Source organism: Kryptolebias marmoratus, linkage group LG20 (assembly GCF_001649575.2).
Source record: "Kryptolebias marmoratus isolate JLee-2015 linkage group LG20, ASM164957v2, whole genome shotgun sequence".
In the NCBI taxonomy this organism is placed as follows: domain Eukaryota; kingdom Metazoa; phylum Chordata; class Actinopteri; order Cyprinodontiformes; family Rivulidae; genus Kryptolebias; species Kryptolebias marmoratus.
In genome coordinates this window covers 9,161,839-9,187,213 of record NC_051449.1, presented here as the reverse complement: position 1 = coordinate 9,187,213, position 25,375 = coordinate 9,161,839, and the positions used below count along the sequence as shown (strand labels likewise).

The window sequence follows — 25,375 nt, the reverse complement described above, 5'->3', positions numbered from 1 at the left end:
ATTCTAATTTTCTGATATGAAGAATTTGAGATTTTCATTTGTTGTCATTTGTAATCATCAAAATTAAACGAAATAAACATTTGAAATATATGAGTTTGTATGTAATGTATGAATATAATATAAAAGTTTCACTTTTTAAATGGAATTACTGAAATCAATCTACTTTTTCATGATATTCTAATTTTATGACCAGCACCTGTATATAATGAAATGTATCTCAGTAAAATCTCTCGAGCAAACAAGGAAAAAAGGACCAAAGTCTTGTGATCAGATTTTAATTTTCAATTATATTAATGTATCATAATAATACTTTAAAAGGTCACTTTTATTAATTTAATGTCGTTTAAGAGACAAAGAGATAAAAAATTAAGGGCCTTAATCTTTTGGCTCTTTGCCTAATAAACCACAATTAATCATTAAAGTGACTTGAATTGGCCTTAATTTAATTAAAAATCCCTGCTCCTTCTCATGGTTTGATTGGTCTAAAATATTTTATTAAAGTGCAACCTGTCTGCTGTTATAACAGAGTACGAAGAAAAAATAAGAACGTCCAGGTACAACGTGTAAACCTAGAAAATGACTTGAAATCTACAAGCCTCCCAAACGAAGCTCTAAAAGAAGTGACAAAAACCATTAAAAAAAAAAGAAAATAAGAAAGAAAGAGAGGCAGATTACATCACACCCTTTCTCGACCTTTTAGCGAATATTGTATCACGATGCCAAAACAGTTTTGACAGTCGGGGACGTCTGGGGGTGTCCTGTGATGTGTGGCAGCGGGACGTTCGTGGCAGATCCTCTGGGTGGTGCCTCTGTGATTTGGGCTTCCTCTGGCACATCCTGCAGATGTTTGATCTGATTGGGATCTGGAGGGTCTGTAGACCAGATCTGCTTCTTGGGATTTATTTGTTTCTTGTGCAGTTCTTAATTGTTTATTGTGTTGTGACATGGTGTGTTGTTTTAGGAGGAGAAACGTCCAGATCGAAGGAGGGACAAAAAGTTCTCCAACAGAGTATTTCATTGTTTTGAGATGGTAGATAGTATTTCCCTCACATGTTTTGAATGTTTAGACTGTTTAACACAGAAGAGGCAACATGCAGTTTTTAGCAGTGGATGTTTTTTTCCCACAGTAATTGTACTGTTGGCTCTTACACTATGCAACAAAAAATAAAATTGAAATATGTATTAGGGCATTATCATCTGAAAGAAATCTATGATAATTGTCTGGTTTTATCTGCAGTTTTAATTTTTTTTCTCCACAAAGAGTCATATCAGAGTTTATACTTGCTGTGATGGATGGTTTTGCTCACGAGTCCTCTGGACGTGGCAGATTCTGCAGAACTAAAGGACATCGTGACAGAAAGTCAGCTTCAGAGACCTCAGAGTAGATGAGAAGAGGAAGTTAGTGATTTTAGTCTAATGTGAAACATCTGGTGTTTCTGTGAAAGTAATTAGAAAGCTTCAACCAATGACACGAACCAAGCGGAGTTAAAATTGTTGATTGTCGACACACCAAAACCTCTCACAGCTCAGAGCTCTGATTGGTCCTAATCTTTGTGTTGTGGAAACAAATAGATAGCTCGAAGCCTGTCAGGATGGATTCTTTCATGACTCCGTCCTCCCGATGTAGGAAATTTGTATCTGCCAATCAAATCATCGTGTTTTGCCCCTGAGCGACCCGACTCTGCCAGGCCTGCGATCAGCCGACCACCTCCAAGGTGCGGGGTTAGGATTGTGTTTTTCTTTTACTACAGTCAAGCCTGTTGTTTGAAATCTACTTATCTGTAATTTGTGCATTAATTCATGTTGTATTCAGGGCCCTGCGCTCACACTCTTTCGGACACTGTCACAGCACACACTCCTTTTAGTCATGCAGTGAAAAATAGATTTACAACTGATGATGTTGCAGCAATAAAAGAGGAGACTGACAACCACACACACACACACACACACCCGTGCTGTCCCCCCCACACACACATGCACCCCCCACCTCCCCCACACACACACGCAGGAGACACCAATGGTTTTCAGACCAAACAGAAGAAGAGTGAGAAATATTCAGTGTGAATCACTGCATATTCATTCATGTATTGCCTTGTTTATCAGAGCTTTATGCCACAGAACTGGAATGACTTTATAAAATTTCCAATGACTAAATGTTTATTTCTTTCCAAACTTGTTTTATTTTATTAAAAAAAGTTCCTCACAGATGATCAGAACCCTCTGAATAACGTGAAGCAGTGGGTCAGTTATCTGTCTGGTTAACAAGCCACATTATTATCACCCAATGCCAAAGGCAAAAGGCTAAAAAGGATTTTGTCTGTGTGTTTGTTTGTCTGTGGCTTTAGCAAAATATCTTATGAACTGCTGGACAGATTATAATGAAACTCTCAGAAAGTAATCACTGGATGTAAATTTACACCTCATTGCCTATTGGATGGCTGCCAAAGCCAAGTGTTCTTAGCAAACTCAAAAGTTGTCATAAATCAGTCAATGTTCCTAATATTCAGGTACAATTTGGTGTGGTGGTAGCTGAGAATGATTCTCAACTCATACTCTAAGCTCCAACACATCTGACATGATTTCACAATATTGCATGAGATCGCCACGACTCTGTCCCTTCTCATCACAAGATGATTTTGAGTCTAAAGCTCTGGCATCAGGTGATATGCATTCCTTCAAGGAATGTTAGGCCTTTAATTATTTTTCCACTTTACAAAAAATATAAAAGTGAATTACATCAGAGACAATTTAATTATTTCAGAGAAACAATGGGTCTCTTTACAGAGACCTTTTTACATCACAGCAAGAAGTAAGAAACAAAAATGTAGATTTTTACCTTCACTTTAACAAAACTGAACTCTACTTTTGGTAGTGTAACAGCATAAAAGCTGCATAACAGTGAGTTAGTGACATTTTATCGTCCTACCTCTAAAAAAAAAATAATCTCAGCTTCACTTCCACCAAATTTGATTTAATACAAATGAAGCTCAGAAACGACTACATCCATTTTTTGTGACTTCGCCACGCACTGAAACCTCAGACAAATGGCCCCACTTGTGTTTCTCTAACAGATCGAGCCTGTCTCAGAACAGGGACCTGCAGGAGGCTAATGCTGAGAATGATGGGGGAGCAGCTTGTAGCGATCACTTAGACTCACTCAGAGTCTGAAGAGTGCAGCATAAATACAGCAGCTTTACCTTGACGTTATGAATTAATAAATAACTAAATACAATAAATGTCAAGCTAAATAAATAAATGAATAGATAAAATGAGTTCCCGGTATCAAACCTATAAACTGTTATAAGGCAATAAAGTCCTATTCCTTTTTAATGATATTTTATCTATATATAGGTAATAAAAATGAAAATAATTAGCCTGATATTTACTATAATGCACATCTTGTAAACAGCCAAGTCTCCAGTACAATGCATCATGTTTCTGAAAATCCCAGTAGATTGTGTTTTTGTGTAAATATGACCAAATATATTTTCCCCTTACTTTAAAGGGACATTTCAGACTTTTAAAATTGGGATAATGTGACGTTATCAGCAGTCTTTATTATGAGTTTGGAAATCAGGTAGAGGTTTTCACAGCCCAGTCATCTAACCGCTACTCAAAGAAGGACCAGTAACAAAGCAGATTTCTGCCATTATTACAACACTTGTTTTAAAAATGTCGTTGTGGTTCATGCAGATGTGACAATGTTTGTATTGGATGATTATACATAAAGGAGTTTGTATTTGTTAAAATGAAGATCGACTTGGCATGAGGTCTGTCAAAAGCTTGGCAAACATAACCGGGCAAAGAAACTATATGATGAAAAAGCAAGGCAGGCTAAAAATAAATTTGTTTGAACTGCTAAAAAAAAGTTTGGTTCAGTAAAAAAACTTGTAAATACTAGTCCAGCAGCAAAGATATGATGTATTTGTTAAAGTACATAATCTGTCCCTTTGAATGAAGTATTAAAAGCTTAGCCAAATGTCTTTAGTGCATATGTACAGCCAGAAAACAGAAAGAAATACAAAAAAAAAAAAAAAAAAAAAAAAAAAAAAGCAATACTAAGGAAAACAAACCCCAGTTACCCTGAAATAAACATCTTTTTTCTTGGTTGATATAGGTGGCATCAGCACCTCAAAGCTGTATGCTCCGTTGACCAAAATTTACTAAGAAAATCTGAAATTGTGTACAATATAATTCATGTAGACAGTATGTGGCAGCAGATAAACAAAAAAAACTGTTAGATATTTCTATACAGAATGTAAATATTATATGTATTCCTAGTTTCCATAAACATAAAATGGCATCATACTTTTTCTATTTTTTTTTTTTTTTTACCCCTCAGGCACTGTATAAACAATTGTTTTTACTTATATTGTAAATAATTTCTAGGTATTAAATAAATGATAAGCTCAGTTTGATACATGCAAAACATTTCCTTTGTTGTAACAGAAAATCTAAATAGTCAGATCCTACAACCTAAAACTGCGGCGGCAACACAAGTGCGTGTGATTGACATGCAGGAAGAAGAAGATAGTGTATCACCACCTCAGACTGGATTAACATGAGTGAATTTCAAAGGCAAAGCAGAAGAGGTGACACTTCTGCTGCACCAAGATAATGTTTCATTAATATCTGCGCTGGTTTTTAAACGGAGATCAAATTAAAAGAATATCACGTGCGTTAAACCTAATTTCTCACACCACATTTAACCAGACTGTGGCAGGAACAGTCTGCGCCGCTCAACAGCACACACACACTCACACACACACACACACACACTGCTCTAGATTTGTGTGGAAAGCATGGCTCGCTGTCCACCTGAGGAGTCTGAAACCTGACTCACTGTGCAGCTTTTGTTTACTCGTTTCAGCACTAATTGAGTCACTGAAGCGCTCATAGTTCATGTGAAATTATTCTGTGGGTTTTCAAAATTTTCCCCACTGGCATAAAAATAATAATAAAAAAAGAAAAAACACATTTAGGTCTCACAACATCCCGTACCTGACGGATCTGCTGATGCGCCCCATTTCCAAGCAGATCCACGTGGATTTGATCATTAATAATTCATGAAGGAAAAAAAAAAAGTCGCAAAAGAAGGGATTCATTAAATAAATACCCATAAATAAAGATAGATTTAGCTGTGCTTGTGCTTTATTTTAAGGTGTGTAGTGTCTGTCATTTCAGGCTGTGCTGTGGAGATACAAGTTCTCACAGCTGAAAGGATCGTCCGATGATGGGAAAAGCAAGATCAAGTTTTTGTTCCAAAACCAAGAATCCAAATCTATTGAAGCAAAGGTAAGTTTAGTTTTTGCCAAGGCCAAAACACTTACAGCAACAAATTCATTTCAAATCAAGTGTCTGACTTCACCAGTGTCTTTCTTCTTTTTTATATTTTTATATTTTAGGAGCTGGAGTTTTCTAACCTCTTTGCCGTGCTTCACTGTATTCATGCTTTTTTTGCTGCCAAAGTTGCTTGTCTGGACCCAATGTTTGTAGAGAGCCAGGGCACTGCAACGACCACTGGGATTCCTTCTCTTTCCAACCTTTCCTGTAATTCACAGACTCCCAAGCTGAAATACACCACTTGACAGGTGCTGCGCTCTCTGGACTCCCTTTTAAAAGAGACCAAACACTTATTTATCGTCACCTAGGATTGGGGGAAAAGGTCAACGTGGATCAGGAAACAGGTTATAAACCATATGGTGGACAAGCGCTGGTGGAATAAAAGACCTCTACGGATTTTCAGTAACACCCTTGGACCTGAATTTGAACCTTTACGTTGAATAACTTCACACACAGACTTGACGAACACAAATTGTGATTGACTTTGTTTTGTTTTTTTCGTTGGAGCCTCAGACATTCACACGGTGAAGATATTGAACAAAGAAACGCAGGTATTTCCCCACTGTAGTTTGCTTTTTTGTAATTTGGTTCTGTAAATCTGGGGTTAGATGCATAAAACTCTGTCTGCATTCATGACTAAAGTGACGTGTACACACGAAAGCAGAATTTATCATTTTGCCAGATTTGTAAAACTGCACATTTGTAAAGTTCTTTTTTATTATAAATCTAAAATAAAAAGCAGGATCATGTCATATGGCTTTAGTTATTTATAGCATTCAAAGTCAAACAGGAGGCTAATATTAAAAGGAAATCATAAAATGCCTCTTTAATTTCACACTAAAATTTGTGCATTTTCCCTATTTCACCATATCGGACTGACATTGTTCTTAAATTGAGCATACTTTGTTTGAAGTGCACATTCTTTCTGATAAACAACAGTTTGTGTGTGTGTGGGAATGTGTGTGTGTGCGTGTGTGTATTGTTTATGCATCTAGCCCCTGGAGTTTAAGTTATAGCTCAGTTCTCTTTGACGTGGGGGTTCTGTGGAAATGTTACGAACAATAAATATCTTACCTGTTGTAGATAGCATTTTGAATGTCCTTGCTTTGAAGAAACAGAGACTAATTCTGACCTTATTGGGTTTCTACCGGAAGCTCATCCTCTCATCAGAAGTAAACTCTATTTCTGCAAACTGAGGTTGTTCAAAGAGCTATCTACAGCAGGTAAGACGTTTGTTGTTAATGACCTTTCTAGAAAACGTCACTTCAGTAGATCTGAACCATTGCTTTAAAGTGGAACAAACTCCCCACTTCAGATTCTGCATCACTTGTGCAAGGAAGCCTTGAGACTTTGGACTTTGTGAGAACTTATCTGTTTTATTTTTTAGTGTGTGTTCGAGGTGAACCCTTTAAGCCACTGTTCATTTTAAAGTAAAATTTATTTACCTCAGTTTAGAGTCCAACTAAAAGCCAAATGGCAACATCAGTTTGGTCCTATAACAAAAAATCAATTTCATTTAGTCTGAATTTAACGGCGCACACATCTGCTGGCAGCATCTGTCCAAAGAACCGATGTTTTAGGTTGTTTCTTTAGTGTCTTTATATAACACACTATTGCGAAGTACAAATACAACCAGGATTACTGAGTGGGCAGATGGTATAAACATGTACCCTTTTTTTTTTTTTTTCGCTGGTCAAAAATATCAGGTTTACCAGGAACACAATCTGATAACACTAAACATAATTAGAAACACATTCCATAATGTAAATAAACAGACATTCGAATGAACAAAAACATGGAGATTACTCGAGCAATTACTTGTTGGGATTGAAACGTGAGAAAGCTCATAACCTTATGCTTTCGTCATCATTTACTCTGTGAAGCAGTTTAGAAGAATCAAACCAGCCATGGTGTGTTTTTGGAGTATTTTAATCTTTGCTTAACTTCACCTTGTAAATATGATATAACTGAGAAATTCTAAGGAGGAAAACAGAAATATCAAGCATCCTGGCCTTCAAACGTTTGAGCTACCCCTTTAAACTTCTCTAGGCTTTACACACGCTGCAGAGGCAGCTAAAATATCATATTTACAAAGAGTTCAGGTCAATTAGTGTAATTAGTCATGCTCTTACCTCCTATTAACAAACAGAAGAGGCCCCTGGGTAAGTAAACTCCAGAGGATAGCAAATTAAACGGTGTCGGTAAAGTGTTTTCATACTGTGCAGCGTTGTTAGGCCGATGGAAACTGATGGTGGTGCTGTCTATGCAAGGAAAGTCTGTGATGCTTTTTGTGCTTTAAAAACCCATCAAATAACCATATATAACACAGGATCTAGAGGATGAGGTGTATTTTATTTTTCACAGATGTTTTATTAACAAATATGCAGTGTATTAAATCAATAAATAAGACCTTTTGTATTACGGCTCAGTCATGGGTGGCTTTGCTTTTTGCGATGTTGATATGCTTATTATCGCCCGCCGTCAAAAGGCAAGGGCAGGTGATAATACTTTCACCCGTTTCTCTGTGTGTGTGTCTGTCTGTTACCAAAATATCTCATAAACCTCTTGACCAATTTAAATTAAACTTTCAGAAAATAATCATTGGATGGATGTCAATCTACAACTGATTCCCTTCTGGAGTAACTCCAACTCAAGATGGTCACCACAGCTATTCAACACAAAAATGCCAATAACGTGGACAATTTTACAGCTATTCAGCTCAAATTTGATTTAGTAGTAGCTGAGTCATTCGCAACACATTCTCTGAGCATGTCATGCCACAATATTGTCTGAGACTGTGCATGATGTTGTTTTCGAGGTTTGACCAAAGTGGATACAGCAGTCATTTCCAGCCTAAAATTATCTTAGTCTAAAACTCTGGGATGAAAGGTGGCGGGTGATATATATTCCTTCAAGGATTGCTAGGTGTTTAATTTCAGAAATGCAAGCAGGCCTCTGTTTTGACAGATTTTTTTATGAACAAGGGTATACTGGGGGAGCCTTCTTATCTGAAAAACATTCCAGGAGATGTCATCAGGGTCTTCTATGTCTCCGTACGACACATAAAACTTATAACAGCATCTAATGAAAGATACTTTTTACCGCTGACAGCCGGGATATCTCTGCATCTCTTTCCTCTTTCTTTATCTGCCTTTCGTCAGTCTCCAGAGTGCAATGCACTAATACACCTTATATTCAGAAAAAAATCCCAAGTCGGAAACAGCAGCTTTTCACATTTGAGCAAATACAAAAAAACAATCTTGACAACTGTTTGTCTGATCTACTTCACTCTTGCTAGGTGTATTGCCGAACTCTTTAAAGGCTCCAATGTTGAGTTTGAGGGGTTTCTTTGGATGCAATTTCACAAAAATCCCTTAATCCTCAGCAGGCGGAGGCTTAAAAAGGGGAAATTCTGTATTTTGAAGTTATAAGGAAAGTTATGGGCTCTTCTTTTGAGCACCTGTCTACCAACTTGAATGAAACTCGACTTGGTGTTTTTGCCTAAACTTGCTTTTACTCAATAAGCTAAAAAGAACTGGAAGACACACAGCACCGTGATTGTGACCTTTATTTTTGTGCCACACATTTACAATGAAACAACACATTTTCAAAATAATAAACTGCACACACTATGAGAAATCAAACGAGGCTCGATTTCAAGAAGAATAAAGCAACTGAACTGTTTTGTCTCAAACCGAAGTAGCATCAAATAAGAGCACGGAGTGGCTTACAAGTTGGTTTTCACTCTGCGCTGTTTTAATAGTCCAATCTCGTCCACATTAAATTAATCATAGCAGTCCTATTAACTTTAGACCTGAGAGTCCAGGCTGTAGGTCTGCCTCTTCCTAATCTGCCAGGCTAATAACCAATTACATTTCAGGTTATGGTATATAAACTGCTCCAAGGCTGTAATTGGTCATGTGAAATTGAATGGATTCTATCCAAATCAAATGAGACTGTTATATTGTAATTGAGAAATTATTTCATTACCTTTAAAAACTTTGCAACGGACATAAAAAAATGAAATAAACCTATTGAAAGTGAAAAAAATTACCTTTAACACACATACACTACAAATAATTAACCCCGTATTCAAAGATGTTTCATTACATCAGAACAAAATGAAGAGCTAACACTAATGTTTCCTATCTATATGTAACAGACAGCAGCTGAGTTTCCATCTACAGAGTTCCCAGTGTGAAGGTAAAATACAGCTAGAGGTGGCTACGACAAATCAACTGCAAATTAAACTGTAAAAAGAGTGATTTTATAAGAAAACATACCGCTTGAACCAGTTTTATATTGAAGAGAATTAATAACATTCAACTCAGCTTTTCAAATACTTAATTCTGCATTCAAAGTAGGATGAAGAAACTTTTTGAATGTGTGACAGTAAAGTGTGAAGAAAACCTCTAAATACCAGCTGTTTTCTTTTTATCCACTTTGGAATGTTTTAGCGAAAAAAAAAAAAGAAAAGAAAAGAAAAGAAATCAACCGTTGTTTGAATGATTTAAAGTCAAGAAGCTCACAGAAGTCCTAATATGATGGGTTGGCACTGAAAAGCCATCAGCATTAGGGAAGTACTGCGAGTGTGCTGTTGTGAAACTGAATTTACATCGCAATGAGTGCAGTCCATAAAAATGAGCCAACCGTGGTACTTTTTCACTCGAGAACTTGCAAATTAAGGTGCTCTGTTGGACACAATTGTAGCCCGGGATAAAATAAGGCATCAAATTTTTCAACAATTCTGATTTTGCATTATTTTTGATTTAAAAAAAGAAAAAGAAAAAAAAGACGCCAAAAAACCGGCAGTACTATACAGAATTCAATTGGACTCCATTTCATCCAACTCAATAATCAACCTTAAATCCTTACGAGATTTTCATTCCCCTCTTTTCTTTTTTTTTTTTTAAGAAAATTTGTTTAAACTTAACCACTTGGTACATCACCTCCACCAACTAGTCAGATGTAAAACAAAGTTAGAAACACCAGAATATTCATGCATGTACTCAGGACTGACCAGCATCTCGCTTTACTGCTCCTCTATAAAAAAAAAGGCATATTCTATATCTAAATGTCTCATTCATTTCATCGTAATGTCGACATGATTATTTATATTCATCCATGAGGAAAAAGAAAACACTGAGAGCAGACTGCTTACATTGCATCAAATTACTTGTCAGCTTTTTTTTCTTTTTTTTTTTTTCAGCAAAAACCCACAAAAACATAAGCATGCTGTAGAAAACGTCACATTAAAAGGTGCCCTGTAGAAAATATATGAACCAGTCTGGTCTTTTTCCAGTGATCTCTTGTTACAGGAAGGTATAAAACACATTGAGTGTTATTAAGTGCCCCATTCATGATTATGCAATAACGTCTTTTACTCTTGAGCTCAAAATGGGAGAATGTGGCCTCGTTTCCTGCTTTCAGCGTAATTAAATCACCGGATCCTGACAGAAGGAAGGTTAAAGCTTCTAAAAAAAAAAAAGCGTAATACATTTTTTTTTTTCCCTCTCTGCTTGATTATATCTTAACAAATACAGTAAGAAGATCTTTTTACACAAGTTGTTCATCTGCACAAGTCTGCAGAAGAAAAAAAAAAACCTGACAGGATAAAATTTGATTTCTGGTGTCTGAATCTATTTTCATTTACTTTTTACATGTTTTTATTATACAAATCAAAAGAAAACAGCAACAAAAACTAACATTCATTACAATCATAACATTATTATCCAATATTTCCTATGACATCTCTTTCCAAATACAGTGTTGCCATCAAGATTGAATGATAATGCTACATTTGCACTGAAAAAAAGGTGAAGAAAGGAATTTCAGCAGGCGGCACGCTCATTAAGGATGGACACGGAGTGAAGCAGTCATTTCTCTCTGTAATACAGCAAATATGCTTTCAGCGACTCAGGCAGCGGTAGAGTCAGTATTTGTTCTCTCAACACGTTCACTTGCTTGATGATTTCAATGTCGCCAATGTCTCTTTCCTCCTCCTCCTCCACTTCCTTGTGTTCTTCCTCGGCGTGCTCCTCCTCTTCGCTCTCCACCATTTGCGGTATGAGCTGATTGCCTACAAAAACGTACGTGTTGATGCGCCGCCGCCGGCAACGCCGGCGCTTGCGCTTCTGGGGAACTCTCTGCACCATCCCCTTTCCCTGGCTGTCCTGGTTCGTCAGGTTTCTGAGAGTGCGGCGAATGTAGACGCGCGAGAGGTCCTGGAGGCTGCGGACGGTCACCGGGGCTGAGGACAAAGAGGGACGACACAGACCTTCAGGGCAACCGGCCGCAGAAAAAAAAAAAACTAACGCAATGTTGGCCTCAATGGTCAGCATACATAAGTGAGGATGTGTGACAGAAAACTGAGCCTCGGTATCTCAAGGAAAGAGATAACTACAAAGCAGCTGCAAGCAGATAGAACAAAACAAGAAGCCCAACACATACTGCTGAAGGACTCATCTCTTCAAATCAGTTTCACTGGCTGAAACAAGCCCTGACAGTTTTTGTACTTCAAGATGAGTTAAGTGCAACACGACAAAGACATTATTTTTTGTCGAGGCGGTGTAACTCACGCAGCTGGACAGTGTCGGGCTTCTCCCCGTCTGCTCTGCTCTGCTGCACCAAGGGGGCAAAGGACACCGCCAAGATGTTTTTGCTGTCCCATGTGCTCTGACCAGTCCTGGTTATCTGGGTCAGCTGCAAAAGAAAAAAAAAAAGAACAAAAAATAATAAATATTCAAAGCACAAAATGTACAAAATGATGGAGCAGATCATGGAACTAGAGCTAAGTACCATAACAAACTCCCGGATTGTTCCCCATCCGTTTAGTACAATTTATTGTCATACTGATTCATTTCTTTCAAGATTAATTATTAAAGAAAATTCTAGAGGGGGGGGGCAGTTTTTGACTTCTGTCATATTCCAGCAATATATTGTATCAAATAATGCTGTGTGCACAAAAAAAGAGTTTCTTATTATTCATCATTGATATGCTCATGATACATCTATACACAACATGTAGCTGGAAGAACAGAAACCATCCCTGCATGTGTTGCTCCATCATACAGGAGTACCATCTGAAACAATAACTCAACTTTGACACTATATATACATATATATATATATACACACACATATATATATATATAAACTCAATGAGTTTATAGTGATCATATTATGCATTTTCTTTACAATCTCCCAAAGACTAGATGGACAAGAACATTAAAATCTGACCAGAAATTGATCCTTTTTTTATGTACTCGTTTTTTTTTCTGGAAACTTAACAAAGCAAAGCCTGACTGCTTTAGTAAACTGAAAGTAACAGGAACTCTGCTGGACATCCTGGTTGTAAAGAAACATGTTCATACATTTTTTTTTTTATTCTCCCAGGTGACATCTTGTGCACAGATGTTTGCTTTAGAAGATTTTTTTTTTTTTTTAAAAAGCATAGCCGAAAACGACTGATTGATTTGATGCCTGAATATTCTTTATTTCTAGTATATTATTATCTCACCGATCCAACCTATCATACCATTAAAATGTCATTTGATAATAGCTTGATAAATGAGAAGCACAGCCGGTTATACATAACAGATATGAGACAACTCAGGCCATTTTATGAAACTGTTAATCAACAAACTTCTTAGAAAATCATCCACCCACACATATCTCTTAGGTCAACACTCGGAATAATGACACAAGTGTTTCCTTTACAGATGGAGGTGTAGCTATTAAACCTATAGAACTCTCCTGTTTGTTACACACACATTCATACATTCGTTTTACTCCCAGGAGGCACACACAGACAGATCAGTAACCTGCCTGAAGCCTCTAACATGATTTGCAGATGACTGATTCTACCTTCTTTGGTCCAGTTTTATCCACTACATGTCCCTAACAGCACACAGCACGTCCGTTTTTACCAGCTGATAGAGGAAGACACAGTGTCAGTCCATAATGACACCCATGAGTGTGATTCCTCACACTGACATCCGAAGAGATGAAAAGAGGGACGTACAGATGTTGGAGCTCCAGTAATCGAACCGTCTCTGAAGGCCCAGACAGTATATCAGCATTGTTACAGAGATTTTCTACTCCCTCTCCTTTCTCTGCACTTTTTCATTTTTGTCCACTCTGGAGAGTCATTTCTAAAAGCTCTGAAGGGAGATGGAGAAGATGAAAATGTCGGCTCGGTGCTGATGAAAGGCCACAACAAAGAAGGATGCGTTTTGAAGATTATTCCCATTACCATGGACACAGCCTGTGTAAATTTCTGCTGTAGTGCTTTCAAGCTTTTAGATCTGTACTTTAAGTTTAATTATTTTATTGATGCCCATAAGAGCCCAGGCTGTTTTTATTCTCCGTAAAGCTGTGTGCTTTCTTTGAAAATATTATGAGGATTGATTTATTTTAAGGATCTTGCACACCCCTGGTGATTACCAGAGGGAAACACAATATCTGCTGTAATCAAAGTTAAGTTTTACTTCGGTTTCCTTTAAATTGTTCAAAAGCTCGGAGACCACGAATCTGTCACAATCCTTTCCCTTCCAACCGCCAACACTCCAAAACATCCTTAATGCCCTCTCACATGCCCCACAGTGTCCACATGCACACAGCCAACATTTTAAATGAAACATTATTTATGCAGCACTGTGTGTGCTTCTAACACAGCTGCTTAAATCCAGGGGCAGTTGAGGCTCAATAATGCATGGGAGCAGTTGCATAACCAGTCTTGTGGGTCAAAGCTATTCCACCTTGTTTTCTTCCTATGTTTTGAATTTTGAATAGCAATCAGGACATGCGTCTGCTCCGTACCGGCCTGATAGCTCGCAGCACTTACCTGATCCTCTATGGGCATCACCAGTATGCCTCCAATTTTGAGCAACACTTTCATGTAATTTTCATGGTCTTTCTGCACCCCGGCGCCACAATAAATGCGATCGTATTGGTGACTGTCTGTTGAGATTTCAAGGCAATTCCCCACCACGAAGACGGGTTCGCAGAACTCAAACCTGTGGACAGAAAAAAATAATCGAGATATTAAAAACAGCCACCGGAAAACATGTTTATCATTCCATCATTCTCATCATTACAATCGTAGGCTGCAGGAGAATGAGGTAAGGCCACGTAACCATTTTTCCATATCCACCTGCAGCCTGGAAGCATTGGAAACATCACTTGAAGATGCTGGATGTGAGAATGTAATTGTATGAATAGTAATGGACGTGTAATGGACAAAGCTCCTGGAAATTAAGACTGAGACCATTTGTAAATAGAGCTGGTAATTGTCTGGAGAATTGTCTGAGCGCTGATGACATTTCTTTCATGCAACAGACTCCAGCGTGAAAAACACGACATGATAATGAGGAACAAGAGGTGAAATTGAACAGATCAAAGTATAAATCCAAGTAAAAAGAATGTGACTTTTGTTCCTTCACTGAAAATGTCACACAAAAATTCAAAAACACTAAGAGATTTTCTTATTAATGACCAAATTAAGAACTACGTGTTTTTGGAAATATATGTTTAAATATCCACAAGAGATTACTTTCCGAGCCCGGAGCTATTGAGCTAACCAGTTGATGCAACTGGTGTAACAGTGAAATCCAACCAAGACTGGCCAATATCACAAGTCAAGAGAATCCAGATCACTTTAGCTACATTAAGCAAGCCCCATATGTGGACTGAGAAGGGAGAAGATGCAATGCTGAGATGGTTTTATTTGCCATCGACTCCTGCGGCACACCTAAACTCTAAGACTGTAAGAGTCACAAACAAAGCAAGATATTCTTTATTCCCCTGGTTTAACAGAAGCTAAATTATGCTCACTTCATGACCCATTTCTCTGTGAAAAGGCCAAAAACAATGTATAAAAATACACACAAAAGACCGACCTGTTCTTACATTTGTTGAGTGGATTTTTACACTTCTCCACCAGTTATGGAGTAGAATATTAAATATATCGGACGCAAAGGTTTGCAGCCACTGCCATGAGGAAATTACTGAACTGTTCCATCCATGTGGTGGAACGGTATAATATTTTGCCATATGGCATTGCTTTGTTGCAAAGGTTAAAGCTGGGTCAAATAATTTACCAACAAATAAAATTGTTATGATTAAATGTTGGCTTACGTTTTAGCCCCAACTGAACAAAACTGGCTAATGTCAGTCTGAATGCAGCCAAGCCCAGCAAACACTAATTCAACCAATAATAGCGGTTACATTTACCTTCATTACCCTTTTATTCAAACTGCCTCACATGCGAGGAACACAGAGTACAGCTGAGTAATTTACAGCATCTTACCCAACAACACTTCAACGTGTGGTCGAACCAGCAACCTTCCAACTGAAGGACGACCACTCTACCTCCTGAGCCACAGCCATTTATTACCACTCATTTCTCTTTAATTTGTACACACTGACAGCAATCTGTTTTAAGAGTAGTTGCGTGGGCAGTTTTGTTCTGGGCAGGTTCTTGGCCCGGACTGTTTGCTAGGCAACAAGCGGAGACTCAGGGGAGTTCAGAGTAAGACACATTTAACCTTCTGAAAAATAGCAAACAGTTTCTCTTACAGATTGCATTCGACAAAATAAGTGCATTTCCTAACATAAAATCCATTTTGAAGACATGTACTCACTTATCAAAGCTGTCACTGTTCTTTATGAAATCATCCAGTTTCTGTCTGGCATATTCAACAACATCCTTGTGGAGCTCAACTCCATGGTTCACGCCAAACGGCCCTAAGAAAGAAAGACAAGAACATAAATATTTTATTTTTAATCAGGCATAGTATTAAAAGTCCAAATGCTGCATATGGTTTTATCAAGCTTTCAAAAAGTAGCTGTAAAATAAGACTATATGAAGATTACCTATGATGAGGCCAACCATTGTGCTCAGGTAACCGGTTCCGCTGCCCAGATTAAGGAAAGAAAGTCCTGGCTGCAGTTTAAGGGCCTCCATCACCTCAGAGTATATACACGGAGCAGACAAGTGTATGTTTCCGTGCTTCCACGCCAAGTCTTTGTAGGCACTGTCCCGATAGCCGTCCAGATAGTAGTCGCCCCGGTCTATGGCCCGAAACGCCTGCTCGACCTTTTCTGTGCGAATGTACTGAGCCTCCTTCAGGTTATCAATGAGGTCGTCATTGTCCTCCCCGGCGCTCACAGCTCCCCCCATGGCTTAAAGAGAAGAGACACGCAAGGGCTGAACTTGTACACCGGTTGAGTAAGTCCTCCTTTACAGCGGCATGGACATGTAGGCTGGTGGAAGGGTCCTGCCAAAAGTTCGGTTCAGACAGCGGTCATGCCCAGACAGAAAGTGACCTGGGGAAAAAAAAAAATGCCAACAAGTTAGAGAAAAACTGCCTGAGAGGGATCACTGTGTCTGCTTAGATTTACAATTTGGATGCAGTTTAAACATGTTGATTAAAGTGAAGCCATAGTAATCCACAGCTGAGACTGTCTTATGGTGAAAAATTAACAAGCAAAAGAACCGGACAGAAGAATTTTCCATCGTGTCAGGGAGCACACAAGTGCAGTTAATAACTTTTATGAGGTCTCCATTTAATTTGGCTTCAAGGGTCACAGTATAATACAAGCTGAGCCCCTGACACGCCTCGAAGGGACGGAACAAAGCCATCATTACTGTAATCTATTTCCTCTGCATTTCATATATGCATAAAGTAAAATAAAAAAAGACAAATTACCTTTTTTAGCACTGAACATCTAGAGTCATCTAGGAATAAAAAAAGCAACAAAACAGGCTCTTCAAGCTACTGTAATAAAAATCACATTAACCATCATCTATAAAATGTTCTGTGAGGAAAAGTAATTTTTGCCTTTTTCATCACCAGTTCTCCTGCTGTTTCCTCCTCCGAAATTTGGCACTCCAGAGTCACAAAAATGGATCTGATTTGTCTTTTTCATATTTCATTATTAAAATTATTTAATTTCTTTTAGAAAATATATCTTAAAGTTTGCAGTTTGAAGCCAGGAAATGAAAGAATTATGGTAATGTTAAGTAAAATAGCAGGAGTAAGAAAAAGGGGGAATTTCTGAGGGATTTTTCATTTTGAGTCAAGCTGTGCTTTCATTTGAACGTGTGCAATATTCAGGTGTGCAAAGGCTTTCTATTTTATTTTATGTATTTTCTTTCTTTATTTTTAGTTTTTTCGGGTGGCTGATGATTGCAGAGTGACTCAAAGTTGACTTCAGATGTATGACATTTTAAGTTTCCTAAAAAATCATATTTTTGTACTTTTTATGCCGTTTCCCAAGTTGCACTTCTTTTAAAGTAACAAATGCATTGGAAGCTTTTGCTTTATAAAATATCCTTAACATCAGAAAGTACAAAAATAATCAGTTTTTAGTTGACATGTCTGTATTATGAATATAAAGCTGATATTAAAGAATCCCAATACAAAAATGTGCTGCAGTTAAAACACAGCTCAATATTTGGTGAACAGAAAGCTTTTAAATTTCACAACAAAATTAAACGAATATTTATTAATTAAGTTTTTGTTTTCTTGTAGTTAAAGGCAAAAATCCTTACATACATGCTGGCATTTAATAAATGCTTTGACAACAAAAAATAACCATGCAGAGTGAAAGAATATACAGCGGTGTGAAAAAGTGTTTGCCACCTTTTATTCTTATGCATGTTTAAGATCATCAAACAAACTTAAATATTAGACAAAGATAACACAAGTGAACATAAAATATAGTTTTTAAATGAAGGTCTTTATTATTAAAGGGGGAAAAAATCTAAACCTACATGGCCCAGTGTGAAAAAGTGATTGTTCCCCTCATTAAACATAAATTAACTGTGGTCTATCACATCTTTGGAAAGCTGAGTTCAATTTCTAAAGTCACATCCAGGCTGCCACACCTGTTCTCAGTCAATAAATCACTTAAATAGGATCTGCCTGACAAAATGAAGTTGAACAAAAGATCCTCAAAAGCTAGACATCACGCTGCGATTCAAAGATATTCGGGAACAAATGAGAAAAAGTTAATAAGATCTATCAGTCTGGAAAAGGTTATGAAGCCATTTCTAAAGCTTTGGGACTCCAGCAGACCACCGTGCGAGTCATAATCCACAAATGGCAAAATCATGGAACAGTGGTGAACCTTCCCAGGAGCAGAGGGCCGACTAAAATTAATCCATGAGCGCAGCAACGACTCATCCAAGACATCCGGAAGAGCCCACAACAACATCCAAAGAACTGCAGGCCTCACTTGCCTCAGTTAAGGTCAGTGTTCGTGACTCCACCATAAGAAAGACACTGGGCTAAAACGGCCTGCGTGGCAGAGTTCCAAGACAAACATCACTGATGAGCAAAAGGAACATACAGGCTTGTCTCAGTTTGACCAGAAAACAGCTTGATGATCCCTAAGCCTTTTGGGAAACTACTCTGTGGACTGACGAGACAAAAGCTGAACTTTTTGGAAGGTATGTCCCATTTCATCTGGTGTAAAAGTAACAGCATTTCAGAAAAGGAGCATCGTACCAACAGTGAAATATGGTGGTGGTAGTGTGACGGTCTGGGGCTGTTTTGCTGCTCCAGGATCTGGAATATGAATTCTGATTGCTACCAAAAATTGTGAAGGAGAACATTCGGCCATCAGTTCATGACCTGAAGCTGCAGCACACTTGGGTTCTGCAGCAGGAAAATGATGCAAAACACACCAGCAAGTCCACTTTTGAATGGAAAAAAAAAAAAAAATGAAGACTCTGGTCTAGTCAAAGTGCTGACCTGAATCCAACTGAGATGCTGTGGCACGACCTTAAAAAGGCACTTCATGCTCAGAAACCCTCCAATATGGCTGAATTACAAGAATTCTGCAAAGATGAGTGGGTCAAAAACTCCTCCAGGGGGCTGTAAAAGACTGACTGACTGCACTTGAACTGCATTTGGTGTTCACTTGTGTTTTCTTTGTCTTTTATTTAAATTTCTTTGATGATCTGAAACTTTTAAGTGTGACAAACATGCAAAAGAGTAAGAAATCAGGAAGGGGGCACACACTTTTTCACACCGCTGTCGCTTGGGATGCAGCCCAGGGAGAGAAGTTTTGAATTTCTCCTCTGCCTCCTCAGCATCTCCACATCTGACTCAGCTAATAAAGATTAAAATCAGAGGTGACTTTGTAGCAGGAGGCCTGCTAAGGTAATTTTCCATTGGCTTTTTCTCACAGGCAAAAAAAAAAAAAAAAAAAAAGACTCATTGATTCTCTCACCATCACTGGACATACAGCAGAGCATTTTTCATCCTCCCTTTTTTTCCCTTCAGCAGGCATTGGAAGAAAATCCAGGAAAATGGGTCAGGGAAGGTATTCAAGTGAAATGCTTTGGGGCACTCCTGCAGTCTTACCACTTATAATCTACAAGCTTGAAACTGTGGTTGTTCTCAACAGTTTACCACAAATTGAGAAGCGAGATGGGAGCATTTGTTGCTTCGGTGCAGCTAGTTTTCAACTAAAAATGTCTCATTGTAAATATAACTCTTCTGATAAGAAAAAAATCCACGTGATACAGCGTGATAAGTTACACAGAGAAAAGTGGGAAAATGACATCTGAGGTTGTGATTGGCCACTGCGAGCCGGTTAGGGAACCTTACAGGATGCCGAAACTTGTAATGGATCCTCCGTCAGCAGCTCAAGTGCTGTAACTAAATACCAAAGGCCTGTCAAGGCAGGACTCCAAATGCACCCTGCTCAATGTTACAAATAAAATTATGCTCATAGATCTGGGTTTTAAGACCAGAGCCTCTTCCAATTTGCCTCACTTTTTCCACTTTAAGAGGGTCGAAGTTAATAGTTTTTAGTCCCTAATTTGTGTTTCAAGCTACATTACCCCAAACCCAAAAAAAAAGTACACAAGTATAAAGAAAATATGGTACCTATTAGGGTCAGGTTTATTGACACTATCACAGGGGTGTAAAGTTAATGAAACGTTTTAGCACTGAGGTAATTCTGATTTACTTTTACTAAACTCGTTTAAAATTCAGGGGTGTTTTTCCTCAGATTCTATGGCGTATGTAAAAAGATAATGGCGGCAGTAAAACAGGAGCTTTAACTTGAACTCGGTTAAGTACAACAATGACGAAAATCCCTTATTTTCCACAAACAAAGCTTTCCATTGGCACAGCAGTTACATAGGTTTGCTTAAATGCAAGATCCTGAACAAGGCAGAACAATTCATAGAAAGAAAATCAAAAACTACTGAAATATGTTTCACCAATTTTGCATGTATTTGAAATTATTTCTGTGCACGTATATTCTACAGATAAACTGTAAAAGTATTCAAGTGTTTGAATATGCAGTGATGTCATCTTAAGCACAGTATTGTTATGCTGAAATTAAGGACATTGATCAGTACTGACACTAAAATTAGATTTACCCATAAGGATAGCATGGTTCTACAGAGAGGAGCTTTTTCATGTTCTGCTGAATGTCTGGCTTTATGTTTTTCTTCCACCAGGTCAAATGTTCCTCACATTAAACATTTTATTTATTGACATGACCCTAATGGTAAGTTAACAAACCAATATGCTAAAACGAATCACAATTATCCATCTGTGCTGCGACATTAAGGCTAAAATTACTATTTTTAATAAGTAGACGTTTACAAAAAGTGACACTTTTCTCTCAGACTGCGAAGACACGTCTGACACGTCCTCCAGAATCAAACAGAGGACAAAATTTTCACACATATATTTCTATTATATATTCCACTGGGCCACAAGGTTATGCTTCAAGTGTCAAAGTGGTGACTTTTCAGCCTTCAAATCAAAGGTTTTAGCATGAATAAAAAACCTAGACGATAATCTTAATGGTCCTGAAATACCATAGCAATGTAGATTTCAGGACAGATAATATTCATTTTACATGGCCTGTTGTAATAAAATGAACATATTTATGCTCTTTCTCACATGTAAATATAATTCAGTGTGGTTGAGACAGTAATTTCTCTTGTATGAACTAAACAAGACCCATTTCTGCTTTTAAAACTATGTGCTGGTTGCAGCGTTCTGAGCAGTGTGAATGATGGATGTGATGATAATTCTTTATACTTCATTTTATGAACTGCAAGAAATACCGACGTCTAAAAAGATGTCCGTCTACCAACATGACCTTAGCTTTAGCACCATCTTCAGACTGGATTATTCCAATGCTCAGCAGTGCTTACTGACAATAAGAGGCCTTTTCCTCAGGCAAACCGTAAGACTCTGCTCGTGCATAATTAATCATTTAAAACTGTGATTGCATCTCTCTCTTTTTGTGAATATTCGAGCACGTAACAAAAGGCAAATCCTGTAAATTTAGCACCTGTTGTCTGTATGTGCTCATAAATTAGGAATCAGTTGAAAAAGGCTGCATTCTATGTCAAAGTAAAACGTTTTCATGTTAAAAATGCACGTCATCGCTTACCGTGGATGCAACTGCACTGCCTTCCAAGTTTTTCTTAGAGCTCTATCTGAACCCTGAGAAATTCCTTTCTAATATTTTTTGTGATGTGTAATGAGCTAGAAATGTTTACAGGGCTGTCAGCACAGTCAGAGAGTAGGCGCTAAGAAAACTTGCGACTATGATCTATTACTTTGAAGTTCATGGTGCATGGATGTCGAAATAATACGTACTATTTGTATTCGTATTCCTGAGTTTGCTACAAAACTGTGGCAATCCTGCTCTTTTGAACTTTCTGCATCTGTCACCTTGATTATTTATCTCTGCGAGTGTTTGCAGTATTTCATATTATTTTAAACACTGCCCATTTTCACCTGTGCTGTTGTAATGAATTTATCTCAAACTTTAACTGTATGTTAAAACTATATGGTACACATTTATTTTCTTTACTCTATGTGCGTCATTGTCCTTTTTCCCCATTCTAACATAACATGCACTTTTATGACATGCAATTCTTTACAGCCATAGTTGTTTTTTTTGTTTTTTTTTTAAATCTATGATCATTTCATTTATTTTTATCTTAGCCCAGAGACACACTCATTGCTCAGCAGGTGACAGTTTTCAGCTTGATCTAGTTTTCTCTGGAAGACCTATATTTTGCAAGCAGGGAAAAAAAATAAACTAAAGTAAATATTTAATACTTAAGACATATAAAGCTGCAATTCTCTGTGTGTACAGTTACAATGAAATGAGAAAATGATTTACCAAGCTAACAGATCTAACAACAAATAAGAATTTCTTTCCTACAAATATTATTTAGCACTCGGCTGCAATTTATGTGCAACTGAGGGCTTGTAGAAAATATGTTTGTCCTATTATCTAGTGCGCCTTCGTGTTTTGAATTGATTTATAAAAATTTAAAGGTAGGGAGATACAATTAGGTTTAAAAAGATGACACCCTGTAATAAATTTCATTTAAATTTTAAATGTCCAAGTGCTCAGAAGCTGTAGATATTTATCCTTAGCTTTCTAGTGCTGGAGAGACAAGCCCTTGTAAACTGGTGCTATTTTTGCTAGAATTTGTAATGTTTATTTGTTTGTTTTATGTAAATAATTAGCTATAAACATGCAACAAAAAATTCATTTTCACCAGAACTTAGAGAACAAAAACATCCAGTGTGCTATCTTTTAGAAAAAAGTTGGAATCTGCAGGTTTCCAGAATCAATATCCTCCTTTTATGAGTAAAAAAAAATATTCCATAAAAAAGGTGTCATTTCTTGTTCTCCCTCTAATATTGTTTACATGTTGAAATGTGCCTGTGACCTGGTAGACGCAGTTGTTTGTTCTATATGAACAGAGGGTGCCTCTTTACCTAGTATTCATGACTCTTTAATAAGTTACTGATTAGTGGAAGCACATTTTATTATACACCGAGAGTTTGTTAGTCTGAGGAAGGGCCCGAAACGTTACCTAAAATAACGTCACATAAATTGGTCATTGGAAGCTCTTTGATAATATAGTGTCAACTGTCTGTTAGCAAAATATCTCATAAATCAAATAACCAGTTTGAATGAAACTCTCGACAAGTAATTATTGGGTGTACATTTACAACTGATTACATTTTGGAGCCCCCCTATTTAAGATGGCTCCCACAGCTAATCAGCATTAGCAAACACAAAAACTTCTATAACTCAGTTTTACAGACATTAATCTAAAATATGGCGTGGTAGTAGCTGAAAGTGTTCCGTGACACGTACGCTGAGCATTTATACATCTTACAAAATGTGTTTGTAATGGTCTTCATGAATTAAAACTTTGTCTTGAAAGATTGCAACTGATATGTATTGCTTCGAGGAATGCCAGCCCTTGAAGTTGTTTACATTTCCGGTAGTGGTTGTACTGTATTTGTTTGTAATTGTGTAATTGTGTTGTTGTTGTTTTTTTGGTTCTCACTCTGGTGAGCAATTTGGTGTAACTGCATTTTAAATGGAGCCAGAATGGCAGTAACTAACTTGACCTATTTCCTGAGGAGTTTGTTAATATGCAAATGATGTCACAACAATTAAGGTGGGATTTTAATCAGAACCCGTGTTTGACACGGGAAAGTGCTGTGAGCTTGTCAGCGCGCAGGCGTTTTTTTGTTTTCTAGGTTTTTTTTTCCACGCAATGGTGTCCACAGATGTTTCTCAACTCCTATGACTGACAGCTGGCGTAGCCAATCAGCGCCTCACCTGGTCACGTGGTCCCGTTGCCACACAGACAAGCGGCCCCGCAGCCAATCGGGGGCCCGCACTCGCTCTTCGCACTGCGTGTGACGGAGAAGCAAAACAACAACAGCGTTTTTCGTGAAATGTTTTCGAGCGTTATTAAATGACGGCTCCTCGTCAGTCCCACCTGTGAGAAACACACAGCGAGTGAAATGTTTATTACACAGAGAGAGCTGCGCTGCGTTTGAGCGTTCGTCCATCTTTTGTTCCCCACTTCTTGTCGAGCTGAACGCAGTTCATGTTATTGTCTCTCTCTCTCTCTCTCCCTCTCTGCAGTGCGATTAACCCCAATCTTTAGCTGCAACTAGCCGAACCGGTTTGTTAAGAGGGATGAAATATCAACCTTGCAGGTTATAAAAGCTGCTGCGGGGGGAGTAAAAAATCCAGGAAAATAAAAGCAAAGACTGTTTCCAGAACGTCAACCGCATGATGTTACCCACATTTGTGGAAGAATAACAGCCCACTGCCTCTTTGCCTGACTACAGCCTGAGCAAACATTAGCATAACAAAGAAACAGCGAATTTAAAATTAAAAATGTCGCCTGGCAGCTCAGGCGCTAACACCTAAGTTGTCATTAAAAGTGAGGAAACGCTGTTTGAGTGTTAGTTTAGCCGGCTAAGGTTAGCTTTTTAGTGGGCCCGAGTGCGCCATCATCAAAACAAAGCAGGTTAGGTAAGCTCGCTTTATTTACCCTTGCTGTTTTCCACAACAGAGGCAGACACACAACACGAGCCGTCTGCCGTGTCAGGACGCATAAAAAAAAACACAAGGTAAATACAGGCGGCCATTGACATAAACCAGATAACTCTCAAACACACGGAAGTTACCAAGAAGGGGACGAAAAGAACAACAACAACAACAAAAAAATACTCACAAATGTCGTGTCGCCGTGCAAGTGAACGCACCGTTCAATGCGACGGTCAGTAAAAGCCACTTTTTGTTTGGAGAGGCTGGAGTTTGCTGCTGGGCTAAGTTGCTGCTTTGTTGGAGAGATAAAGTGGGAACGGAGAGCCTGTCTGAGAGGAGGAAGAAAGAAACAGCTGAGGCAAAAATGTAAACACGGGTCACATGGTCTGAAAGAGGCAAGCACTGTTGCTCCTATCTATCTATCTATCTATCTATCTATCTATCTATCTATCTATCTATCTATCTATCTATCTATCTATCTATCTATCTATCTATCTATCTATCTATCTATCTATCTATCTATCTATCTATCTATCTATCTATCTATCTATCTATCTATCTATCTATCTATCTATTGTGATCTAAAATTGTTTTGTTTTCTTATATGTTTTTGCATTTATACCCTATGTAGATAATGTAGTATTTATGTATTTATGCCACCTCACCA

The 25,375-nt window shown here is 37.9% G+C and overlaps 2 protein-coding genes across 4 annotated transcripts in view; one reads left to right on the top strand and one right to left on the bottom strand.

The window, feature by feature from the left end:
• The window catches only part of sntg1 (syntrophin, gamma 1), a 50,903-nt gene extending 42,884 nt beyond the window's left edge, over positions 1-8,019 (top strand). The window contains exons 18-19 of the mRNA XM_017425912.3: positions 5,185-5,295; positions 5,406-8,019. Coding sequence (XP_017281401.1) covers positions 5,185-5,295; positions 5,406-5,588 — 294 coding nt within the window. The 3' untranslated portion in view covers positions 5,589-8,019. The remainder of the gene's footprint in view (positions 1-5,184; positions 5,296-5,405) is intronic.
• Positions 8,020-8,893: 874 nt separating this feature from the next.
• On the bottom strand, positions 8,894-25,074 carry pcmtd1 (protein-L-isoaspartate (D-aspartate) O-methyltransferase domain containing 1). 3 transcript variants are annotated; one of them, XM_025007975.2, is made up of 7 exons: positions 24,896-25,074; positions 23,986-24,148; positions 16,219-16,671; positions 15,987-16,089; positions 14,189-14,360; positions 11,922-12,045; positions 8,894-11,593 (listed from the first exon to the last, which is right to left on the bottom strand). In XM_025007975.2, the coding sequence occupies exons 3-7, from the start codon at positions 16,523-16,525 to the stop codon at positions 11,220-11,222; spliced, it is 1,080 nt and encodes a 359-aa protein (XP_024863743.1). In that variant the 5' UTR covers positions 16,526-16,671; positions 23,986-24,148; positions 24,896-25,074; the 3' UTR covers positions 8,894-11,219. The 3 variants fall into 3 exon arrangements, with proteins under 3 accessions (XP_024863743.1, XP_017281555.1, XP_017281554.1); XM_017426066.3 differs by having other exon boundaries at positions 23,986-24,059; XM_017426065.3 differs by lacking the exon at positions 23,986-24,148.
• Between the last annotated feature and the right edge of the window lie 301 nt (positions 25,075-25,375).

Excerpts from the sequence above, each read along its gene's own strand:
- pcmtd1 (XM_025007975.2), bottom strand. The coding sequence starts at position 16,525 with ATGGGGGGAGCTGTGAGCGCCGGGGAGGACAATGACGACCTCATTGAT. Across the intron at positions 16,090-16,218 it reads AATGGTTGGCCTCATCATAG|GGCCGTTTGGCGTGAACCAT; the intron begins GTAATCTTCATA and ends TTTCTTTCTTAG. Across the intron at positions 14,361-15,986 it reads AACAGTGACAGCTTTGATAA|GTTTGAGTTCTGCGAACCCG; the intron begins GTGAGTACATGT and ends TTCTGTCCACAG.